The 20,949-nt window shown below is 39.8% G+C and overlaps 1 protein-coding gene and 1 pseudogene across 1 annotated transcript; both read left to right on the top strand.

Moving 5' to 3' along the window:
* The first annotated feature begins 90 nt into the window (after positions 1–90).
* LOC104418818 (arabinosyltransferase RRA2) lies at positions 91–4,170 on the top strand. Its single transcript, XM_010030269.3, has 2 exons — positions 91–582; positions 2,677–4,170. Exons 1-2 carry the CDS (start codon positions 394–396, stop codon positions 3,796–3,798), a joined length of 1,311 nt encoding a protein of 436 aa, XP_010028571.2. The 5' UTR covers positions 91–393; the 3' UTR covers positions 3,799–4,170.
* A 392-nt stretch (positions 4,171–4,562) lies between these two features.
* On the top strand, positions 4,563–20,688 carry LOC104420541 (annotated as a pseudogene).
* The last annotated feature ends 261 nt before the right edge of the window (positions 20,689–20,949 follow it).

The following is a 20,949-nucleotide window of genomic DNA, read 5'->3' as shown; positions in this document are numbered from 1 at the left end:
AGAAAAAGACAAAGGAGAGAAACAGACATACTGAGGGGAGGGACAGTCCTTTCTTCTCTCTTTCTTTGTATTTTGGGCCCAATTGAGAGCCTCATCTCCTTGCTGCGACTGCCGTTTTTGGACTTTCCTTGCATCCGAAGCGTCCGTTAAGTACCCAAGCTCGATCGCGCTCTCGGAAGTTGAATAAGAAGCAAAGACATGTCTCACGATTCAGACGTTAAACCCTTCGAATCCAGTCGGTGATACTTGGGTTGAATCAGTCGTGCATTTTCTTGAACTGGGAAACGCCCCGTCTCTCTCCCGTCCGACCCCCCGGTCTCGTTGCACTCGTCTCTCGTCCTGAGCTTTGAAGCTTTTGATATTCAGTCGAGAGAGAGAGAGAGAGAGAGAGAGATGACTGGTCGAAGAGACGGGCCTCTGATGCGGAGCGGCGGCTCCTCCCACTCGTTTGGGAAATCAAGAATCGCCGCCGCCATTGCCGTCGGCATTGCTATCGGCTGTGTCTTCACTTTCTTGCTCCCCGTTGGGCTTTTCTCCGTCGCTGGCCCTCCTCTTCAGAATCGCCGTCTCGTCAATTCTCAGGTTCCTTTTTTTTTTAATCTCAACTACGCCCACATAAACATTTTCCGAATTTTCCAATATTCGTTTCATGGAAAATGAATTAACCAAGGAATATGTTTTTCGAAAAAATTCCAAATAAAAATTTGAAATGTCATCATTTTTTTCAAATAAGGATTTGAAGTTGATATTATTTCAAATAAGAGCATCAAAGACTCTTACTTTCTCAAATATAACTCTGAAGTGGATTTTGTTTCAAATAAGAGTATGAAGTACTTAAATAAATCTTAAGAAATGGCCTAAACTCACAGCTATAAAGGGCAATTTCATCTTTTAATTTTTTTTTAAAATTTTTTTTCTTTCTTTTATTCTTTTTTTTTCTCTTCGTAAAAAGAAAAGAAAAGGAAAACACCTCTCACCTACCTATGGCCGCCCCCCCATCGTCAATAGGATGGCGGCGAAGGCCAATAGGGTCGCGGCGCCTAGCAAGAGCCGATAATCCTCGCCAGAAGCGAGAAAGGGCAGCAACCCTCTCCCAAACTTGGGCGAGGGTCGCCTGTCCTCACCCTAGTTTGGGCGAGGCTACCAGCTCTTGCGCAAGCTTGTTGGCCCTCTCGCCGGTGACCCCTCCGGCCTACGTTGCCACCCACTAGCAATGAGGTAGTAGCCATAAGTGAAAGGACTCCCTCCCACCCAAGTCTTTTTTAAAAAAATTAATCTTTTTAAATTAAAATTTAACTTATATTTTGACAAAAATATCTCTGATTTGTCGAATATTTTGCCGACCAATGAACAAGTGAGATTAGGCTCTTATTTAAAACACCATAAGTACTTTAGGCTCTTCTTTAGGTCTAATATATCAATTTCGACCCTTATTTGAAATAATGTCCACTTTAAACTCTTATTTAAAAAAATGAGAGTATTTCGGGTCTATATTTGGAATTTTCTCACGTTTTTCACTACATTCAAAAGTGGGGAAAATATTTTTTACTTCATTTTTCATAACATCTTCCACCTCACTTTCTTTCACCAAACACATTTTTCATTTATTTTCATGTTTTATTTTTTTAAAAATCAAGTTTTTAATTTTCTTTCTTTTTTTCTTCTTCTTGCTATTAGTAAGCTCTAGCCTCACCACAAATTGGCGAGGCGAGATCTGGCCAAGTCGAGCTTGCCCGAGGCTGGCAAGCTAGGCGAGCTCAAGCCTCGGCCGAGGTCGCTAGAGTACCGAATGGCAAAAAACATTTTCTAGTACATTTTCAAATTTTAATTGAACACCAGAAAAATGTGGTTATTTTCTTGGAAAATGTCTTCCGGGAAAATAATTTGCAAAAACGTCACATTTTCTACGAAATGAACAAATTAATAAAGTCTAATATTACAATCTGGATTTTTACTTTTGAAGGTTGAGACTTATCGTTTGAAGATTCCCGTCCTGCGATGTTACTGTGATATTGCATGAGTTTTAGGTCAGGATTGCTTGGGTTACGACATCAGTCGAGGTTTACTTCAGAAAAATGTGGTTATTTTCCTAGAAAATGTCTTTCTGGAAAATAATTTCCAAAAACATCACATTTTCTACAAAATGAACAAATTAATAAAGTCTAAGTTTACAATCCGGATTTTTACTTTAGAAGGTTAAGACTTATCGTTTGAAGATTCCTGTCCTGCGATGTTACTGTGATATTGCATGAGTTTTAGGTCAGGATTGCTTGAGTTACGACATCAGTCGAGGTTTACTTCATGAAAGAACTTAATGTGTACTTGGGATGCTTTTACCTGACGAGTAAATGGACTTTCTTGTAAGAAACGAAAATTCTGGGCTTGTTTTTCATCTGATGGGAAACAAGTTCTGCTTCAACATGCTTGTCTGTCACCTCTCGCTGCTTGAGTTATTCTTCGTTTGCTGCAGACATATAAGTCAAAATAGTTCCTTGTTATATTACATCGTTTGTTTTCAGCTGGAAATATGTGAACGAGGGCCTGAGATGTGTGAATAAGACATGAGTCTTCAATGGAAAAGTAGTTCATAAATTTGATGGAATGATGGGCATTCACGTGTTTTTCGTGTTATCCTGCAAATGCCAAAGACAATTTCTTTTATTTTCTGCCTGCTAGGGAGAGTCCTCTTCCAGCTCTTGTGAATCATCTGAGCAAATGAACAAGTTGAAGTCAGAGAACGTGGCTTTTTCACAGAAAAATGCTGAGCTAAAAAAGGAAGTTAGGGAATTGATGGAAAAGCTTAAGTTAGCTGAACAGGGGAAAGATCAGGCTCAGAAGCAAGTTCTTGCGCTGGGTAAACAGCAGAAAGCCGGGCCATTTGGCACCGTTAAGGGTTCAAGAACCAATCCCACTGTTGTCCCTGATGAATCTGTGAATCCAAGATTGGCAAAGATATTGGAGAAAGTCGCAGTTAATAGAGAGCTCATAGTTGCCCTGGCCAACTCAAATGTGAAGGATTTGTTGGAAGTTTGGTTCACCAACATAAAAAGAGTGGGTATACTTAATTATTTGGTGGTTGCTCTGGATGAGGATATGGCTAAGTTCTGTGAGTCAAACAGTGTTCCTGTATACAAAAGAGATCCAGATGAAGGCGTTGATTCCGTAGGAAGGACAGGAGGGAGTCGTCCTGTTTCAGGATTGAAATTCCGCATTTTGAGGGAATTTTTGCAGTTGGGATATAGTGTTCTTCTCTCTGATATCGACATAGTCTACTTGCAAAACCCATTTGACCATCTATATCGAGATTCAGATGTGGAGTCCATGACAGATGGTCATGACAATAGGACTGCTTACGGGTTCGATGATGTCTTTGACGAGCCTGGAATGGATTGGACCAGAGACGGTCATACGAATCGTGTCTCGGTTTATAATTGTGGTTTCTTTTATATCAGACCCACCATCCCTTCAATCGAGCTCCTTGATCGTGTGGCTGCTCGGCTTTCTCAGGAAACTGCCTGGGACCAGGCGGTTTTCAATGAGGAACTCTTTTTTCCTTCACATAACGGGCATGAAGGTCTCCATGCTGCCAAGAGGACGATGGACTTTTATCTCTTTATGAATAGTAAGGTCCTCTATAGGACTGTCATAAAAGATGCCTTCCTCAGAAAAATGAAGCCCGTGATTGTTCATGTAAACTACCATCACGACAAGCTTCTGCGCATGAAGGCGGTTGTCGAATACTATGTTAATGGTAAAGAAGATGCTCTAAAACCCTTCCCCAATCGTGCAGATTCGTAAAATGCCGTTCTGGTATTCAAAGATGCTTCTTAGCACCCATTGTCTTCTTAGCTGAAGCTTGACTTGTTGGGAATCGACGGCATACCACTCGGATCTGAAAACTCTTCCCATTGGCCTCAGTGGTTTCCCTCCATTTTCTTTTTCTCTGGGAATATTACAATTTTTCACAGTCTATATCGTTAAGAGCTTAGAAACTGCTGTTTTATGTAGTATGGATCTGTGGGTATTCTTTCTAATCATCTGATTTAAAAGCCTTCTTTCCTCTGTAAGCTATGGGTGAACTTTTCGGGTCAAACCTACTGATCTGGAATCCTTTTCTTTTGTTTCTGAGTCTCTTTTATTCTAGTAGTAAATCAAACTGTACTTGTAGTCTGCACAGCCTCATTCTAGATTTTCTGATGTAGATGTACTACCCAGGAAATCGTTTGATTGAGAAAACGAGCACTGAAAAATGGCAAGGTGGGATAGAATGCCGTGAACTCTTAAAACCTTAACTGTGTCTATTTAGTTTCGCCCAGCCCCGCTCCTTCTCTGATGGCCTTGTTCTTTCTTGGATATTGCCCTGTTCTTGATGAATCTTGACACGAGTCTAGGTTCGTCAAACCCAATCCAGACCCAACCCACGGAGTGTCGGAGTCACCCGGTGGGAGAAGAGGAGAGAGGCCTTTCGATCTTTCGAATTAACCTCTTCTTCTCTTCATCTCTTTCTCCGTGCTCAAAACCCCTCTCGGCAAGCCAAGCGAGAGATCGTCCTCGCAGCGCCGATGGGGAAAATCGGAGGCCCCACCGTCACCGCCGCTGTCGAATGCGCTGCCAGAGACTCCCAAATGGAGGGCCAGACCGAAGCGTTGCGTCCGTCGAATGAAGGGTTCATGCATTTCATGGGCTCGCAGACCCCCAAGGGCTCGTTGGAGAACGCGGAGGCCACTCTCACCAGGGGAATTCGCAACGTTTCCCGGTCCCGGTCACCGATAAACTCCCTCAAGGAGTTATCGCAAATGAAGTGAATTTTCCCACTCCTCTCGGAGATTCTTGAATCGTTCTGCCTTAGCTGGTCTTCGGGATAGACTTCCCTCGCCAAAGCACCCTGGGCATGGAAGAACACATGGTAACATAACATGGAAGAACCCTCAAGATTCATCAAGAACGTGCCAGAACGCCGAAGATCCATGCAAGAAATATAAGAACTTTCAAGAATCACGCGAAGACATGTAAAACCATTCAAAACTCGCCATGAATGCGCAAGAACACCAAGATTGGACATTATCATATAATGGCAACGCTGATCTGGCCTGAATGAAGCGAATCTTGAAAGTGATAATGCAATCTTGAACATAAAGATCCACTCATGATAACAAAAAGAGAAAAGGCGTGACTATACAGCTCATGTCATCTCTTAACTAGATTTACAAGAAAGTCAATAGTTCTATGACCTGAACATCTAGTTAGGCAGATTGCAATGTTAGGATTTGTGAAAATTAGATTGCTAAGATCTATAGGATCGTATCAATCTATAATTTTTGTTCACTTAGGATCAAGTGTTGGAAATTTCCTGAATATGGGCTTACATTAATTAATTGGTTTTCTATTTTAAATGATGAGATTAATGGATATTTCAATATATGTAAAACCCTTTAGTAATTCTATTGAATTAAGTTTTGACATCTATCAATATGAGCTTAGATGAGTAGTAAAGTGTGGACAATTGCATTCAACTGAAACCCATAATGAGAAAGGCCCCATTGGCAACTAAGTGATTATGGTTTGCTAGGCCTTCTCTCTAACCTATAAAATGATAGGTCATACTTATTAGTTGTTTTAATCCCATTGAAAGCCGTTATACTAAAATAGGTTAAAAAGAGAAAGATCTAGTATTCTTATAAATCGTTGATTCCCAATTAAATTTATTTCCTTTGAGTAAAGTAATGGCTCGATCAAATAGGTATGATATAATTCCGTCATGCATATCATTTATGGTGTTCTACATTTATATATGGATCTAATTTGTTCTTGATTATTGGTTGTTTATGTTGATTAATCTTGATGTTTATGATTTTAATATCAACATCAAGACTATATGAAGATCCCAACAAATGAAGGTCTTGCATAGACAACCATGATTTCGTTCGGCCCAAAGATCATATCCCCGGAAAGGAAGCTACAAAAGGCCCAGCAAACTCATCACACTCACTAAGAAATGATACAATGTAGAATGGCCAAATGAATTCTATGGTTGTCCATGCATCGACGAATGTGGTCCTCTTCTTAATATGTATTGATAATGCAGCTGTCGGGTATGCTCGTTGCGATAATATGTACCAACCAGTCAATCTTCTTATGATAACCTTAGAACGGTGAGGCAAGGGATCAACCATCTCATGTGATTTCCATTACCAGAAAAAGGTTGGTTGGAGTCTCTGCCATCAATGTATTATGTGATACTAGAAATACTCCAGTAGTGTGGTCATAAAGAGAAGCATGGGTGGGTAGGGAGTTCTACTAGTCTCTGCAGCTATCTAACATGAACATGAGGCTGGGTGAAGTGGAGAACTCGAACACTGTCCATCTAACCTGGTAGCCACGACGAGCTGTGGTTTTAGTCGTGGAGGCTGAGAATCTTAATTCCATGCCAACACTCTTAGTCATATCTTATGGTAGTAGTTGACTATTGAAGCTTATGGAACATTTAACGTTGCAGAAGTGTTTGCCACAAATTCTCTTTTTGTGAGTCTCTGAACTCCATTATGGTCTTTCCCAGTTTTTAGGTTTATCTTTTCTCAAAGGTCACAGCAGAGTGTTGGACTTTTTCGTAAGAATATCCTATCTCGGATTTTGTTTGAGATTAATTATGATATACCACTGAATTATAGTCTAAAACGTGGAGATGCAATGAAGTTTCACTGCTGTTTATGTCAAAGATCTCACCTGAACTTGTTATTTAACTCTATGCTCTTTAAGGTTTATCTGTAGACGCTTCTGCAGAAAATTGATTTTCTCGTGTCAAGGGCTTATGCTAAATGGCAAACCTATTTATCAACATGCACTGCCAGAGCTTAGTAGCGTGAAAGCTTTTTCTGAGATTTTTCCCCTCTATAGAAAGTTATTTCAGGCGTAACCATGATATGGGGTCATGAAAATGTCCAGAAGAAGTCTGACCCACCTTTGACCCTTGAAATATGCTAGATAGACCAAGTTTGTTGTTTTTTAACCATTTCTTTAGCATCTTCCTTGCTGCAGTCAGGCAAGTCTGCCTTCTTACATTCTTGTTTTTCTCCATTTGAATAGAAAACTTGATAATTCCTTTCTAAAAGAGTTACATTGGAAAAAATAAACTCCCTAGCTGTCTAGATAAAGTTTGGTCTAGTTTTTCTTTTGGATGCCAACTGTTTTGATAGTATTAAATGTATAGAGAACAAATCTAATCTTTATTTCTAAGTTATCCTTGCACAAAGTTTTCTGATATGACCCAACCACGGGTAGCGCAGTTGGTGTACGTTCTCTCCCTCATCGCCGAGGTCGAGAGTTTGAACCCTCTTGTTGCTAAAATGTCTTAGTGAGGGGCCTTGGTGTTGGGGTCCAAGGCTAGCCCCCTCCAAGTACTAACATCTAAATAGTGGCTTACGGTGAGGCAGATACTGACATCTAAATAGCGGTAGGTCCTGGATATTAAAAAAAAAAAAAAAGTTCTCTAATATGCATTTGTCTGCATTTATACCTTTATTCTATTAAAGCTTTCATTTTGTACATCTCTATTTAGCAATTAGCAACAATTTTTTCTTTATTGTCGAACAATATTTTTCAAACTTTTATTTGAGTTTAATTTACTCAAAGGATATCCTAAATCGGATTTAAATTTAAGGGACTTGTTGGAAAGTAAATTCTCTTGCTATCATTTATCATGACTAGCTTTGGTTGGACGATAAGATTGACAAATTGTATGATATGGAAGAGAAGCTTTAGAATATTTGGTGAAATTGCATGATTCAAAATGGGATTTATTGTCTACAATATTGACACACGTACCTCTATAGCTACTTTTACTTTTGCTGATGTGTTGTGTGAATCTTCAAGTGATGCACATTTTGGTGATTTACGTCTATCTCGATATTAATGAGAATATAGTATTTCATGCTGCAGCTAGTTCACATTTTATGCTTTAAGAATGAATTGTATTTCCTTGTGGATCTTCAAACTCGCATTTTAGATGTAGACCACCAAAGTGTTAGTAATCTTTTAAATAAAATGAGAACTATTTGCAACATGTATTATGTTCTCACGAACACTGAAGTCACCAAGCTGCGCGTTACTTGAAGAGGCATATAGCGGTGAGACTAAAAGTAGCTACAAAAATAAGTATGCTAACAGTTTTTGAATCATGAAATTTCGCTAAATATTCAACTTCAGATCTATCTCCATCTTTTTCATAGCAAGACGCATTTTATTAAGCCCCTCTTCCATATCATCATACAATTTTCCAATCATATCGGCCAACCCAAAAACATATTGATCATGCATCGAATATTGCAAAGAGTTTGTCATGATGAATGATATCAAGAGAAAAATGCAGATGATACAAATCAGAGAGCTTTGTTGTTCAAACTTAATCTTCGCAAGGCTAGCTTGCTTCACTTCTTCAATTCACGTAGGGAGAGAGCTAGAGATTAGGCTCAGATTCCATTATGTTTTCCATGTATTCAATGCTATCAAAATTGTTGACATAAAGGAAAAGCTAGACCAAACTTATATAAATTGAATAGGGATTTTGCCTTCTCCAATTCAATTCTCTTCAAGAAAGAATTACCCAAGCTCTCTAAAGCATTCTTCAAAATTTTGAAGATGATCGCTTTTGCTTGCCTTGATGGGATGAAGTATTAATTATTAAAGCATGCGTGTTGGGCAGACATTCGCCGTTCAAGCTCGACATTATGTTCTCATTGATTGGATCTCCCTTGAATAAGCCAAAATCTCAACTTCTAGTGGTAATGATTGAGTAAAAAAACATTTTGCTAATATACTCACCAGTTCACCTACTCATGGATTTTTTAACTCAACCGGCACGCAAGTTGCCAAAGCAGAGATTTAAGGTAAGCCGTCCAAGTGAGTCATTAGCTACGTCGACTTCGTATGTAGCATCTGTCATTGGAAAGATTCCTACTTTCTCGTATCGGCTTTTAACGTAATCCAGACTTCCACAGAATATATTGTCAGTCTCTTCCAGTTTGTTTTCCTCTCTATATTCCCATGCTCATTTTCTAATACACGTCACCCTCAAGCTTCTAAATCTGCGGCTGATGGGTTTTGAGAGCAGCAATTGCTGCTAGAGAAGTTTGTTGATAATTGTTGGGAATTACTGATCCCCGAAAACCGGATTCGACACTAAATCGAACCCCTAAATCAATGCGGAAGTGAAGCCCAAGAAAACGACACGTATCACCGATCGTAAAGCACACCACGGAGTCGAGCGTACCTTGTTAGCCACAGATTAAACACCGTCGTCAATGGAGGAAGAGAATCTTGGTCCTGTTGATCCGGTGAAGGAAAAACGCCTTCGGGAGTCACTGTTTTCCTTTTGGAGGAAAACGACAGAGAGAGGGAGAGGGAGAAGCGTACGTCGTTTGTTTTAATTAAACGGTGCCTTTTTCTCTCTCTCTCCTCCCTTTATACCCCTTCTTTCCACGGGCCCTATTCCCGTGGGCCGGGCCTTTTGGGCCCAAAGATGGGGCGAACGGGCCTTAAGCCCATCTCATAAATCCATCATCTCCCACTCGCACAGGGTGGTCCAAAACCAGCATGGGCGGACAGGCCCTACTCAGCCCCATCGAGAAAAATCCATCATAGACTCTCACTTAACATGGTGGGCCGAATGGAATTCTCTTTTCTCTCTTCAACATTCATACCAGTGAATAATCCGTGCGACCAAAGCATACTTTGAGAGCTCGTTGCTATACATCCGGTTAGGAATATATAGCAGCTCATAATGAGCGTCACACTTCGAGTAGATTTAGTATGCAGTACCCTAGATCGATCGATCACATTTATATCTCTCTTGATCTCTTTTCAAACAATGATATATATATTGTATTCACAATTATGATTATCCCAAAGACAATCATAATTGGTTAACCGGTGAATACAAAACTACAATGTGATTCTCCAAAATCAATCTTCCTCTTTCCTTCAAACTCTCAATTTCAGTTCAGCTTGCTTTTCTAGAAATGCCCCATTAGATCGAATCAAACTCATGACCATTGGCAACATCCTAAGATAGCAAACACTAAATAGAAATCTTGAGAATAAGTAAGAGTCATGAGGGGACTAAAAATTGAGGAACTCTTTTTCCTCAAGAGTCTCACACGACATAAAAAAGTTGAGATCAAACTTTGCCACTCTTATTGGTCGTCTCATGCATACGTAGTATGAAATACGTATTACGGTATTAACTCCTTTCCCATGGAGCGTATGTTTACACTTTCAATACCGTACAGATGATAGTTCAGACATACCCAATGTCTAACTTGAGTTCACGTATCTACTCATTTACAAAATTCATCAGAACTCACATCTGGCATCATAGACAGATAAAGTAAAACATGTGGGGTATTTTACTTTCAGACATAGTAAGTATTATGTCCTCATCTTAACACCTAGTTAAGGCGACATACGTGTTTTAAGCTTGAGCTCTCGATTATCACTTAGATAATAAGCTTAAAAACAGTCTCATCTCTATTTATCACATAGTAAATAGAGGCGATTACCCGTGTGAGTGGGCTAATCTTATATCTGTCCAACATACTTCCTAACTTAAAGTAATGCACTAAGCATTAAGATGCATAAAGATCAAACAAAGATTCATAGGCATTAATGATGAAAACACAAATTCATCAAATTGTGAACACTTAGGGAAATTACAATATTTAGTACATCAGTCTGAACACATCGGACATACATGCACGAATAATTAATGCCTATCATTTATGCATCCCTATTTACATAGACCCATCATATTAATGATTAATTTTAAGTAAGGCTTCAGAATCAAAAGGTCACTACGTTTCCAATCATCCTCCAAAAATCCTAACTTAAAACTATCATTAATATGATTGTCATATGCAAAATCAATTCTATGAAGTTACAAAAACTTCTATAACTACCCACAGCAATCAGCAGTAACAGAAAGCAAATATTATCTAACATCGAATAAAATAACAATGCTTCCACATAATACAACTATACATTACACTGAGCAATATATACAAAGAAAAATATCAACTTGGAAAGAGATATTTACATCCATAAAACATCTCATAATTAATCTAAGAAATAATTAGGAATGTCCTTCTAATCTATAAGCCAAAACATATGAGAAAACTGAAGGTACATTTGCCAACCATGGAAAAACTTTTGGAGAGCTCTTATGTCGCCACCAAGGCGCATTCACTCTGCGCCACGTAGCGCACAATCTAAGGGTTAAAGTTTTGGCCAACTCAATCTTATAGTACTCTCTTACAAAAGCTTCCACCAACCTCCTATAACCGGGACCACGTTGACCTCCCATAGCCGATCTAACACCGCTTGCCATTGGTGGAAGAGTGTTCAACAAAGCCGGCACCTTCTCAAAATCCGGCATAAGATAACCATTATTGATGATTTCTGTATCATCGATTGACCTTGACCATATGTGATACTAAATCACCATCAAGCCACCAAAATCAACTAACTCTTTCATCAGCCTTTTCAGTCTAGCTCTTCCTTCGTCCGTTCTCGGGATTGCGGTATCCGTGCATTACGCATCATAGTTTATGCAACAAATGCAGAACTAAAATGGATCACTTATAATCCATAATAAACAAAATGGAAAATACATAAATTTCCATGATTCATGCAACAAATGCAGAATAAAAAATGGACTACCTACAACCCACACAGACATAATTGAAAAGAAACAAATTCCTTTTTTTTTTTTTTTTTTTTGGGTCAACGGTCAAGTCAACGGTCAACGGTCGTCGGTCAACGGTCAACGGGTCAACGGTCGCGCGGGTCGGACCGGTCGGACCGGTCGAACCGTAGGACCGACGGCCGGTCGGACCGCTTCGCACGGACCGACCGCACGTGCCTCGCGCGTGCGGGAATGACGTCACGCGACGCGTCATCCGACACGTGCGGCGCGTGCCTTCGTCGGCAGGTCGGGTCGGGTCGCGGGTCGGGTCGCCGGCCGGCCAACCGTCGCCCGTGATGACGTCATCGGTGACGTCATCCAAGCGGTTACCGACCGTTGGATGACGCCACGATGACGTCGGCACGCGTCGGTCCGCGGACCGGCGCGTGCCGTTCGCCGTGATTGCCGGCGCGCACGTGCCGGTTCGGCACCGCGGCGTGTGGCGCACGCGCCGGCCATAGCCGCCGGGCGCGTGGCGCCCACGCGCAGCGGCTTGTGGCCGCGCGTGTGGGCGCGTGCGGGCGTCTTCCGCGACGCACGATATGTCGCGGACTCGTCTCGACGTCGCTTTCACCCAGTGCCTTCGGAATTTGATTCCAACTTACGGAAACTCAGAAAAATGGCCGAACAGCGCTCGGGTGTCGGGATTTTCACCCGGTTCCGTACGGCCGAAGGGATTTCGCGAAAAATCAATCAAAAACATCAGAATTGATCGGGAAAAACGTGAAACGGGGCTCTGATACCAATGTTGGGTATTACTGATCCCCGAAAACCGGATTCGACACTAAATCGAACCCCTAAATCAATGCGGAAGCGAAGCCCAAGAAAACGACACGTATCACCGATCGTAAAGCACACCACGGAGTCGAGCGTACCTTGTTAGCACTGATTAAACACCGTCGTCAATGGAGGAAGAGAATCTTGGTCCTGTTGATCCGGTGAAGGAAAAACGCCGGGAGTCACTTTGTTTTCCTTTTGGTGGAAAACGACAGAGAGAGGGAGAGGGAGAAGCGTACGTCGTTTGTTTTAATTAAACGGTACTTTTCTCTCTCTCTCTCCTCCCTTTTATACCCCCTTCTTTCCACGGGCCCTATTCCCGTGGGCCGGGCCTTTTGGGCCCAGCATGGGCGGACGGGCCTTAAGCCCATCTCATAAATCCATCAATAATAATTGTATATCTATTGGTAATTGGTTGAAACTCTGTTTCCGTTTTGCTGGCTCATTCTGTAATATGGACTTGGATTAATATTAGAATCACCATGTGATGCAAAATGCACGGCTTTGATGGATTTTCAACTCGCAGAACAAATTCGTGAGTGCACACCAGGCGGAATTCCTCTTTGCAAGAAGACTAACTACAGGGACTTTGGTATCGGGTTTATACTTATGCCAACTTGGACTATGGATTTCTCTCTGTTATTAGTGATGAGCCTGAACTTGGGCTGATGAGAATTACATAGTGCGAGGATCTATCAAAATTGTCCTGATCTGAGTTTTACTATGGGGTTCACATCTTAATACGGATTTATCCTTCTTGGTGTCTCATATGGGTTTCCTTTCTCTGCCCTTTGGATCAGCAAACGAGATTCTGAAGGGACAGTGCTCATTCCACCAGAAGGGCAAGATAACGCCGCTATTGAAGGCCCGGGGAGCCAAAATCAAAGTCAGAACTAGGACATGAAGATCGACGTTTCTTTGCCCACGTCATGCCGATACTTCGCTTGCTTGATATTTATCATGAAGTAATAGGGTTTGACATTTCACAGAGGTTAACAAGGAAGAGGGCCTACTTGCGGAACTGCAAGTTGCAAGCTCTGAGTTGGGATATGAGCTTTGATCAATCTAGTCCACTGGACATTTAGTGGGTTTAGGCTGGGAATCAAGATCTTTGGCTTCATAATCCAGGCATAGTTCAGCTTCAGGAGCGCTTCCAGGATATCGCACGCACTATTGTCCACACTTTGTAAATATGGATGCTCGCTATAGTGAAGGGCATCACGATTTTGTGACTTCCACAGAGGTTTATCTCGAAATTGTTATCTTCAAGTGGCTAGCTACCCTTCCGACCAAAAAAAAAAAAAAAAAGTAGCTATCAAGATCAACGATCTAAAACATGGATCTTCTGAAGTTCCAACACCATGGGAAACAGTTCAGCTTAGTTTTTCAATGAGAAAGCAAAGATAAATACAGGTTTTTATATTTTTCCTGATAAAAACATGCGATGAAATTAACAGTTGTTTAAGGCCACATCATTTCAAGGTCGTAAGCCATGACATCCTATATTCGGACCCCAATCTATACAAAAGTAATTCCATCTCTGGATCGTTGACTTTTCGCAGCCCATTTGGCTTCAGATGCCGAAGCATCACCATTGGCTGAGAGATTTGTTCCTCGGCCCAATTGGCTTCAGATGCCAAATACTCACTATCGGCTGGGAAATTTGTCAGTTCCCATTCAAAGCATTCATCCTGTCCTCTCACTAATCCATGGGCTGCTCTACTTCTGCTCTGTTGACTTTTCTCGGCCCAATTGGTTTCAGATGCCAAATTGTCACCATCGGCCGGGAAATTTGTTAGTTCCCATTTAAAATATTCATCCTCTCCTCTCGCTAATTAGTGGACTTCTCTACTTCTGCTCTGTTATCGGAAAGGATCCGAGAATGAAAAAGGGGATACGGGTCTTTCAAAGAGTTGACCAAAAATTCATTGGAGCTATTCATGAAATCACCATCTCAACATGCCCGCTTCAAATAAATTTAGGGACTTTCGATAACTTTTTTATTGCCGGGCCTCTGATGTGATCTGGGCTGCGCTTCGTTCAGCGAAACATTCTCACGATGAGTTCCAACATACGAAATGCGGGCCCCAGTTTTCGCGCCGACCTGAATTGATGTAAGTAGATCGCGCTGACATGCAGTGCGTGTATATTGGGGGTCAAATTTGTCATTTAGCCGTCTTTACCTGCTCCCCCTTCGTTTACTTCCCGAACCGAGACGCATGATACAAAGAGAAAAGACAGAAGAGAAAGACAGACATGCCGAGGGGGGGATCAAACTTGAGTCTTTTCTTCTCTTGTTTTTGGGCCCAATTGAGAGTCTTCTCTCTTTGCTGCGACTGCCATTTTTGGACTTTTCTTGCATCCGAAGTGTCCGTCGAGTGCCAAAGCTCGATCGCGCTCTCGAAAATAGGGCAAAAAAACGCTTCAAGTACTATAACTTTGGCGAAAGGGACACTTAAAGTGCCATAACTTACAAAATGTACACTTAAGTGCCACATTCGAAAAAAGATCACTTGAGTGTCACTACCCAGTAAAGTCCGACCAAAACGTCAACGTGGCGTTTTTCCGAATGACGCCCAAAACGACGTCGTTTTGCAGACGCGTGACGTGGCCAAAACGGCGTCGTTTTGGGCTGACGTAGTAAAAAAAAAAAAAATTAAAAATTAAAAAATTAAATTAAATTTAGCTAAAATATTTAAAATTAAATTTAGTTGAAATATTAAAAAAATTAATAATTAAAAATTTTAAATTAAAAAAAAAAAAAAAAGGAAAGCCCTCAAGCCCTCAGCCGCCCCCTTTCCTTTTTTTTTTTTAATTATTAATTTTTTAATATTTCAACTGAATTTAATTTTAAAAATTAATTTAAAATTTTAACTAAAATTAATTTTAAAATTATTATTTTTAAATATTTTAAATAAATTTAATTTAACTCAATCACTTGCTACCGTTACTCTTCGTTTTCGTTGAGGTCTATCGTAGAGGTACTCAAATTGGATCAGTGATCGATTTCTAGGTTACTCTCATTTTTCTCATGCAATTTGGAATACTCGAAGGGTATTAATTATTTTATTTTATTTTTTTGCCACGTTAGCAAAACGATGCCATTTTGGCCACGTCAGCGTGCAAAACGGCGTCATTTTGGGCTCGGTTCACCGGAAAAATGCCACGTCGATATTTTGGCCGGATTTTGGCGGATTGGCACTCAGATTCATTTTACTCCGATTTTGGTTAAGATACCTATCGTAAATTATAAGACTTAAGATTCATTTGGCAAAAATTAAGGTACTCCAAAGATTCGCGCGTCCGAAAGTAGAATAAGAAGCAAAGACATCTCTTGCGATTCAGACGTTAAACCCTTCGAATCCCGTCGGTGATACTTGGGTTGAATCAGTCGTGCGTTTTCTTGAACTGGGAAACGCCCCGTCTCTCTTCCGCCCGACCCCACAATCTCGTTGCACTCGTCTTTCGTCCTGAGCTTTGAAGCTTTTATATTCAGTCGAGAGAGAGAGATGAGTGGCCGAAGAGATGGACCCCTGATGCGAAGCGGCAGCTCCTCCCACTCGTTTGGGAAATCAAGAATCGCTGCCCCGTTGCCGTCGGCGTTGCTATCGGCTGTGTCTTCACTATCTTGCTCCTCGATGGGCTCTTTCTCCATCGCTGGCCCTCCCCCTTCGGAATCGCCATCTTGTCAAATCTTAGGTTATTTTTTTCTCTATATGTTTCATGAAAAATAATTTCCAATAAAACGTTCTCCAAATTTTCCGATATTTATTTCATGAAAAATAAATTAACCAAGGAAAAAAAAATTCCGAAAATTCCAAATAAAAACCTAAAGTGAATATTATTTTAAATAAGGATTTGAAATATCCTCACTTTCCTAAATAAGAACTTGGAATAAACTTTATTTCAGATAAGGACTTGAAGTACCTGTATCAATTTCAAAGAAAAGTTTGAATTCATTGATTATGAAAGGCAATTTCGTCTTTTAAAATTTAAAATTTTATTTTATTTTTTCTCTTTTTTTATTTTTTTCTTTCATGAAAAAAAAAAAGGAAAAACACATGGCGTTTGCCTATGGTCGCTACCCTATTGCCGAAAGGGCAATGGCAAAGGCCAGCGACGTCACCGATGCTTAGGCTAGGGCCAATAACCCTTGTTGACTAGAGGCAAGGGCCTTTTGGCCCTCATCAAAAGTGAGAGAGGGCAGCAAACCTCTCTTAAATCTAGGCAAGGGTCACCTGCCCTTGCCTCGATTAGGGCGAGGTTATTGGCTCTCATGTAGGCTTGCTGACCCTTACACCAACAACCCCATCGGCCTACGTTGTCACCCCATTGGCAATGGGGCAATGGCCATAGGCAGGAGGGAGCCCTCCTGCCCATTTTTTTTTTAAAATTAATCTAATTTAATTTAAATTTAACTTGTGTTTTGACAAAAATATCTCTAATCAATCGGAATATTTTGCTGACTAGCGAGCCAACGAGACCAAACCTTTATTTGAAATAGTCATAATCACTTCAAGCTCTTCTTTGGAATTGATATGCCAACTTTAAGCCCTTATTTAAAATAATGTTTACCTCAAACTTTTATTTGAGAAAAGAAAGCACTTCGAGCTCTTATTTGGAATTTTCTCACGTTTTCTATTATTAAAAATAAACACATTCAAAAGTGGGGAAATGTTTTCTACTTTTAAAAAGTAAAAAATAGTTTCCATAACTCCTTTCACGACAAAAGAATAGCAAAAGTGTCAAAATTTGACATAGGCGACACTTAACTGTCAAAACTTACGAAATTTACACTTTAGTGCCCATTTTTAAGGGTTAATACCTTAAAAAACTCCAAACTGGTACACTTGTGACAAATTTACCCCAAACTATTTTTTTTTACCATGAAAAACTCCAAACGTGTACACATGTGACAAATTTACACCGACTAACTATAAAAAAAAAACCTGGTACATTTATGACAAATTTACCCCAAACTAATTTATTCGACCACAAAAACCCAAAATTGGTAAATTTGTGACTAATATACCATCCGAAAAAATTAAATCAATACCACAAAAATCACAAAAATTATAAATTGTGACAAACAGAGTGTAAAATCCCAAATTGATATACCGGTCAATTGTCACGTATTATTTAACTTTATAATTTAACAAGAAAATTTAACTAAAACTAATATAGGGTAAATTTGTCACAAGTCTACCAGTTTAGGGTAAATTTGTCAAAGGTATACCGGTTTGGGGTTTTTAATGGTCAAAAAAATAGTTTTGGGTAAACTTGTCACATGTGTACCAATTTTGGGATTTTTCAATGTATTAACCATTTTTTAAAAATTAGGATACTTGAGTGTCAAATCCAACAATCTTGGCTTGGCATCTTATGTGATAATTTTTATTAATATAATTCTCCTATGTGGCTCACCGGAGAGTTGAGTTAGCAAAAAAGATTCAAAACAACGTTGTTTTGTCTCGTTTGAATTGTAATATAAATATTAATTAAATTAAATTAAAAACTAAATTTTTTTAAAAAAGGAGGATGGCAAAATGGTGATGACTGCATTTTTTTTATTTTTTTTATTTTAGTTTTAAATTTAGTTTAGTTAATATTTATATTAAAATTCGAATAAGAGGAATGACTCTTAATTGAATTTTAATATAAATATTAATTAAACTAAATTCAAAACTAAAATTATTAATTAAAAAAAAAAAGTTGCAAGCATTGGGTGAGGGCTATGCAAGCCCTCACCATCGCCTCGCCACCGTCACCAGCTTGCATAGCTCTTGCCCAACACTTGCAACTTCTTTTTTAATTAAATAATTTATTTTTAAATTGAATTTAATAAATATTTATATTAAAATTCAAACCAATGTAAACAACATTTTTTTTGCTTATCTATCACGTCAACATACAAAAAACATCGTTTTTAGCTTATCTAGCCATGTGGTCTCATTGGAAAAATAATACATCGGTATTTTGGTCGGATTTTCTCGTTATTGACACTTAAATAATACATTTTGCTTTAATTCTTGTACTTAAGTGTATATTTCCTAACTTTTGACACTTAAATATCCCTCGTGTCAAGTTTTGGCACTTCAACGATCTAAGTCTCCTTCTTCCATCTCACTTTCTTTCACCAAACACATGTTCCTTTTATTTTTATGTTTTTTTTTTAAAATATCAAGTTTTTTTTTTTATTTTTTTTTTATTTCTTTTTTCTTCTTCTTCCATGAATCGTTGTCGGTCATGGCGACAAGCCAACGACTGGCCATTGGCAAGCTCTGGCCTCACCACAAGCTAGTGATGGCGGATTTGGCAAAGTCAAGCTTGCTTGAGGCCAGAAAGCTTGGTCCTCATTAGATCCAGCGAGCCAAGCAAGGCTCGAGGTCGCCAAAATATCAAATGGTAGAAAACATATTTTAGTTCATTTTCAAATTTCAATCAAACACCGAAAAATATGGTTATTTTCCTGAAAAATGGCTTTCTGGAAAATAATTTCCGAAAACGTTACATTTTCTGCGAAACAAATGGATTAATGATGTCTAAATTTACAATCTGGATTTTGACCTTTGAAGGTTGAGACTTATTGTTTGAAGATTCCTTTCTTCCGATGTTACCGTGATATTGCATGAATTTTAGGTCAGGATTGCTTGAATTGAGACATCAGTCGAGGTTTACTTCATGAAAGAACTGAATATGTACTTGGGATGCTTTTACCTGAAGAGTAAAGGACTTTCTTGTAAGAAACGAAAATGCTGGGCTTGTTTTTCATCCGAAGGGAAACAGGTTCTGCTTCAACATGCTTGTCCGTCATCCTCTCGCTACATGAGCTATTCTTCATTTGCTGCAGACATATAAGTCAAAATGGTTCCTTGTTATATTAAATCGTTTGTTTTCAGGTTGAAATATGTGAACGACGGCCTGAGATGTGTGAATGAGACATGAGTCTTAAATGGAAAAGTAGTTCATATATTTGATGGATTGATGGGTATTAACTTGTTTTTGGTGTTATCCTGCAAATGCCATAAACAACTTCTTTTATTGTCTGCCTGCTAGGGAGAGTCCTCTTCCACCTCTTGAGAATCATCTGAGCGAATGAACATGTTGAAGTTGGAGAACGTGGCTGTTTCGCAGAAAAATGCTGAGCTAGAAAAGGAAGTTAGGGAGTTGATGGAAAAGCTTAAGTTAGCTGAACAGGGGAAAGATCAGGCTCAGAAGCAAGTTCTTGCGTTGGGTAAACAGCAGAAAGCTGGGCCATTTGGTACTGTTAAGGGTTCAAGAACCAATCCCGCTGTTGTCCCAGATGAATCTGCGAATCCAAGATTGGCAAACATATTGGAGAAAGTCGCAGTTAATAGAGAGCTCATAGTTGCCCTGGCCAACTCAAATGTGAAGGATTTGTTGGAAGTTTGGTTCACCAACATAAAGAGGGTGGGTATACTTAATTATTTGATGGTTCCTCTGGATGAAGATATTGGTAAGTTCTGTGAGTCAAACGGCGTTCCTGTATACAAAAGAGATCCAGATGAAGACGATTCCGTAGGAAGGACAGGAGGGAGTCGTGCTGTTTCAGGATTGAAATTCCGCATTTTGAGGGAATTTTTTGCAGTTGGTATATAGTGTTCTTCTCTCTGATGTCGACATAGTCTACTTGCAAAACCCGTTTGACCATCTATACCGAGATTCAGATGTGGAGTCCATGTCAGATGGTCATGACAACAGGACTGCTTACGGGTTCGATGATGTCTTTGACGAGCCTGGAATGGATTGGACCAGAGACGGTCATACGACTCGTATCTCGGTTTATAATTGTGGTTTCTTTTATATCAGACCCACCATCCCTTCAATCGAGCTCCTTGATCGTGTGGCTGCTAGGCTTTCTCAGGAAAATGCCTGGGACCAAGCGGTTTTCAATGAGGAACTCTTTTTTCCTTCACATAACGGGCATGAAGGTCTCCATGCTGCCAAGAGGACGATGGACTTTTATCTCTTTATGAATAGTAAGGTCCTCTATAGGACTGTCAGAAAAGATGCCTTCCTCAGCAAAATGAAGCCCGTGATTGTTCATGTAAACTACCATCACGACAAGCTTCTGCGCATGAAGGGCGGTTGTCGAATACTATGTTAATGGTAAAGAAGATGCTCTGAAACCCTTCGCTGATGGTTCAGATTCGTAAAATGCCGTTCTGGTATTCAAAGATGCTTCTTAGCACCAATTGTCTTCATAGTTGAAACTTGACTTGTTGGGAGTCGACGGCATACCATTTAGATCTGAAAAATTTTCCTGTTGGCCTCATTGGTTTCCCTCCATTTTTCTTTTCTCTGAGAATATTACAATTTTTCTCAGGCTGTATCTTCAAGTAGATTAGAAACTGCTGTTTTGTGTAATACGGATCTGTGGGTTTTCTTTCTAATCATCTGATTGAATAGAAGGCCTT

The sequence above is a fragment of the Eucalyptus grandis genome, chromosome 9 (genome assembly GCF_016545825.1).
Source record: "Eucalyptus grandis isolate ANBG69807.140 chromosome 9, ASM1654582v1, whole genome shotgun sequence".
In the NCBI taxonomy this organism is placed as follows: Eukaryota; Viridiplantae; Streptophyta; class Magnoliopsida; order Myrtales; family Myrtaceae; genus Eucalyptus; species Eucalyptus grandis.
Note: the sequence above shows the minus strand (reverse complement) of the source record. Positions and strands in the feature narration are given on the sequence as shown.

What these genes read in the sequence shown, in the direction of transcription:
- LOC104418818 (XM_010030269.3), top strand. Translation starts at nt 394, where the DNA reads ATGACTGGTCGAAGAGACGGGCCTCTGATGCGGAGCGGCGGCTCCTCC. An exon ending in GCCGTCTCGTCAATTCTCAG is followed by an intron (nt 583 to 2,676) that starts GTTCCTTTTTTT and finishes TCTGCCTGCTAG; the next exon opens with GGAGAGTCCTCTTCCAGCTC.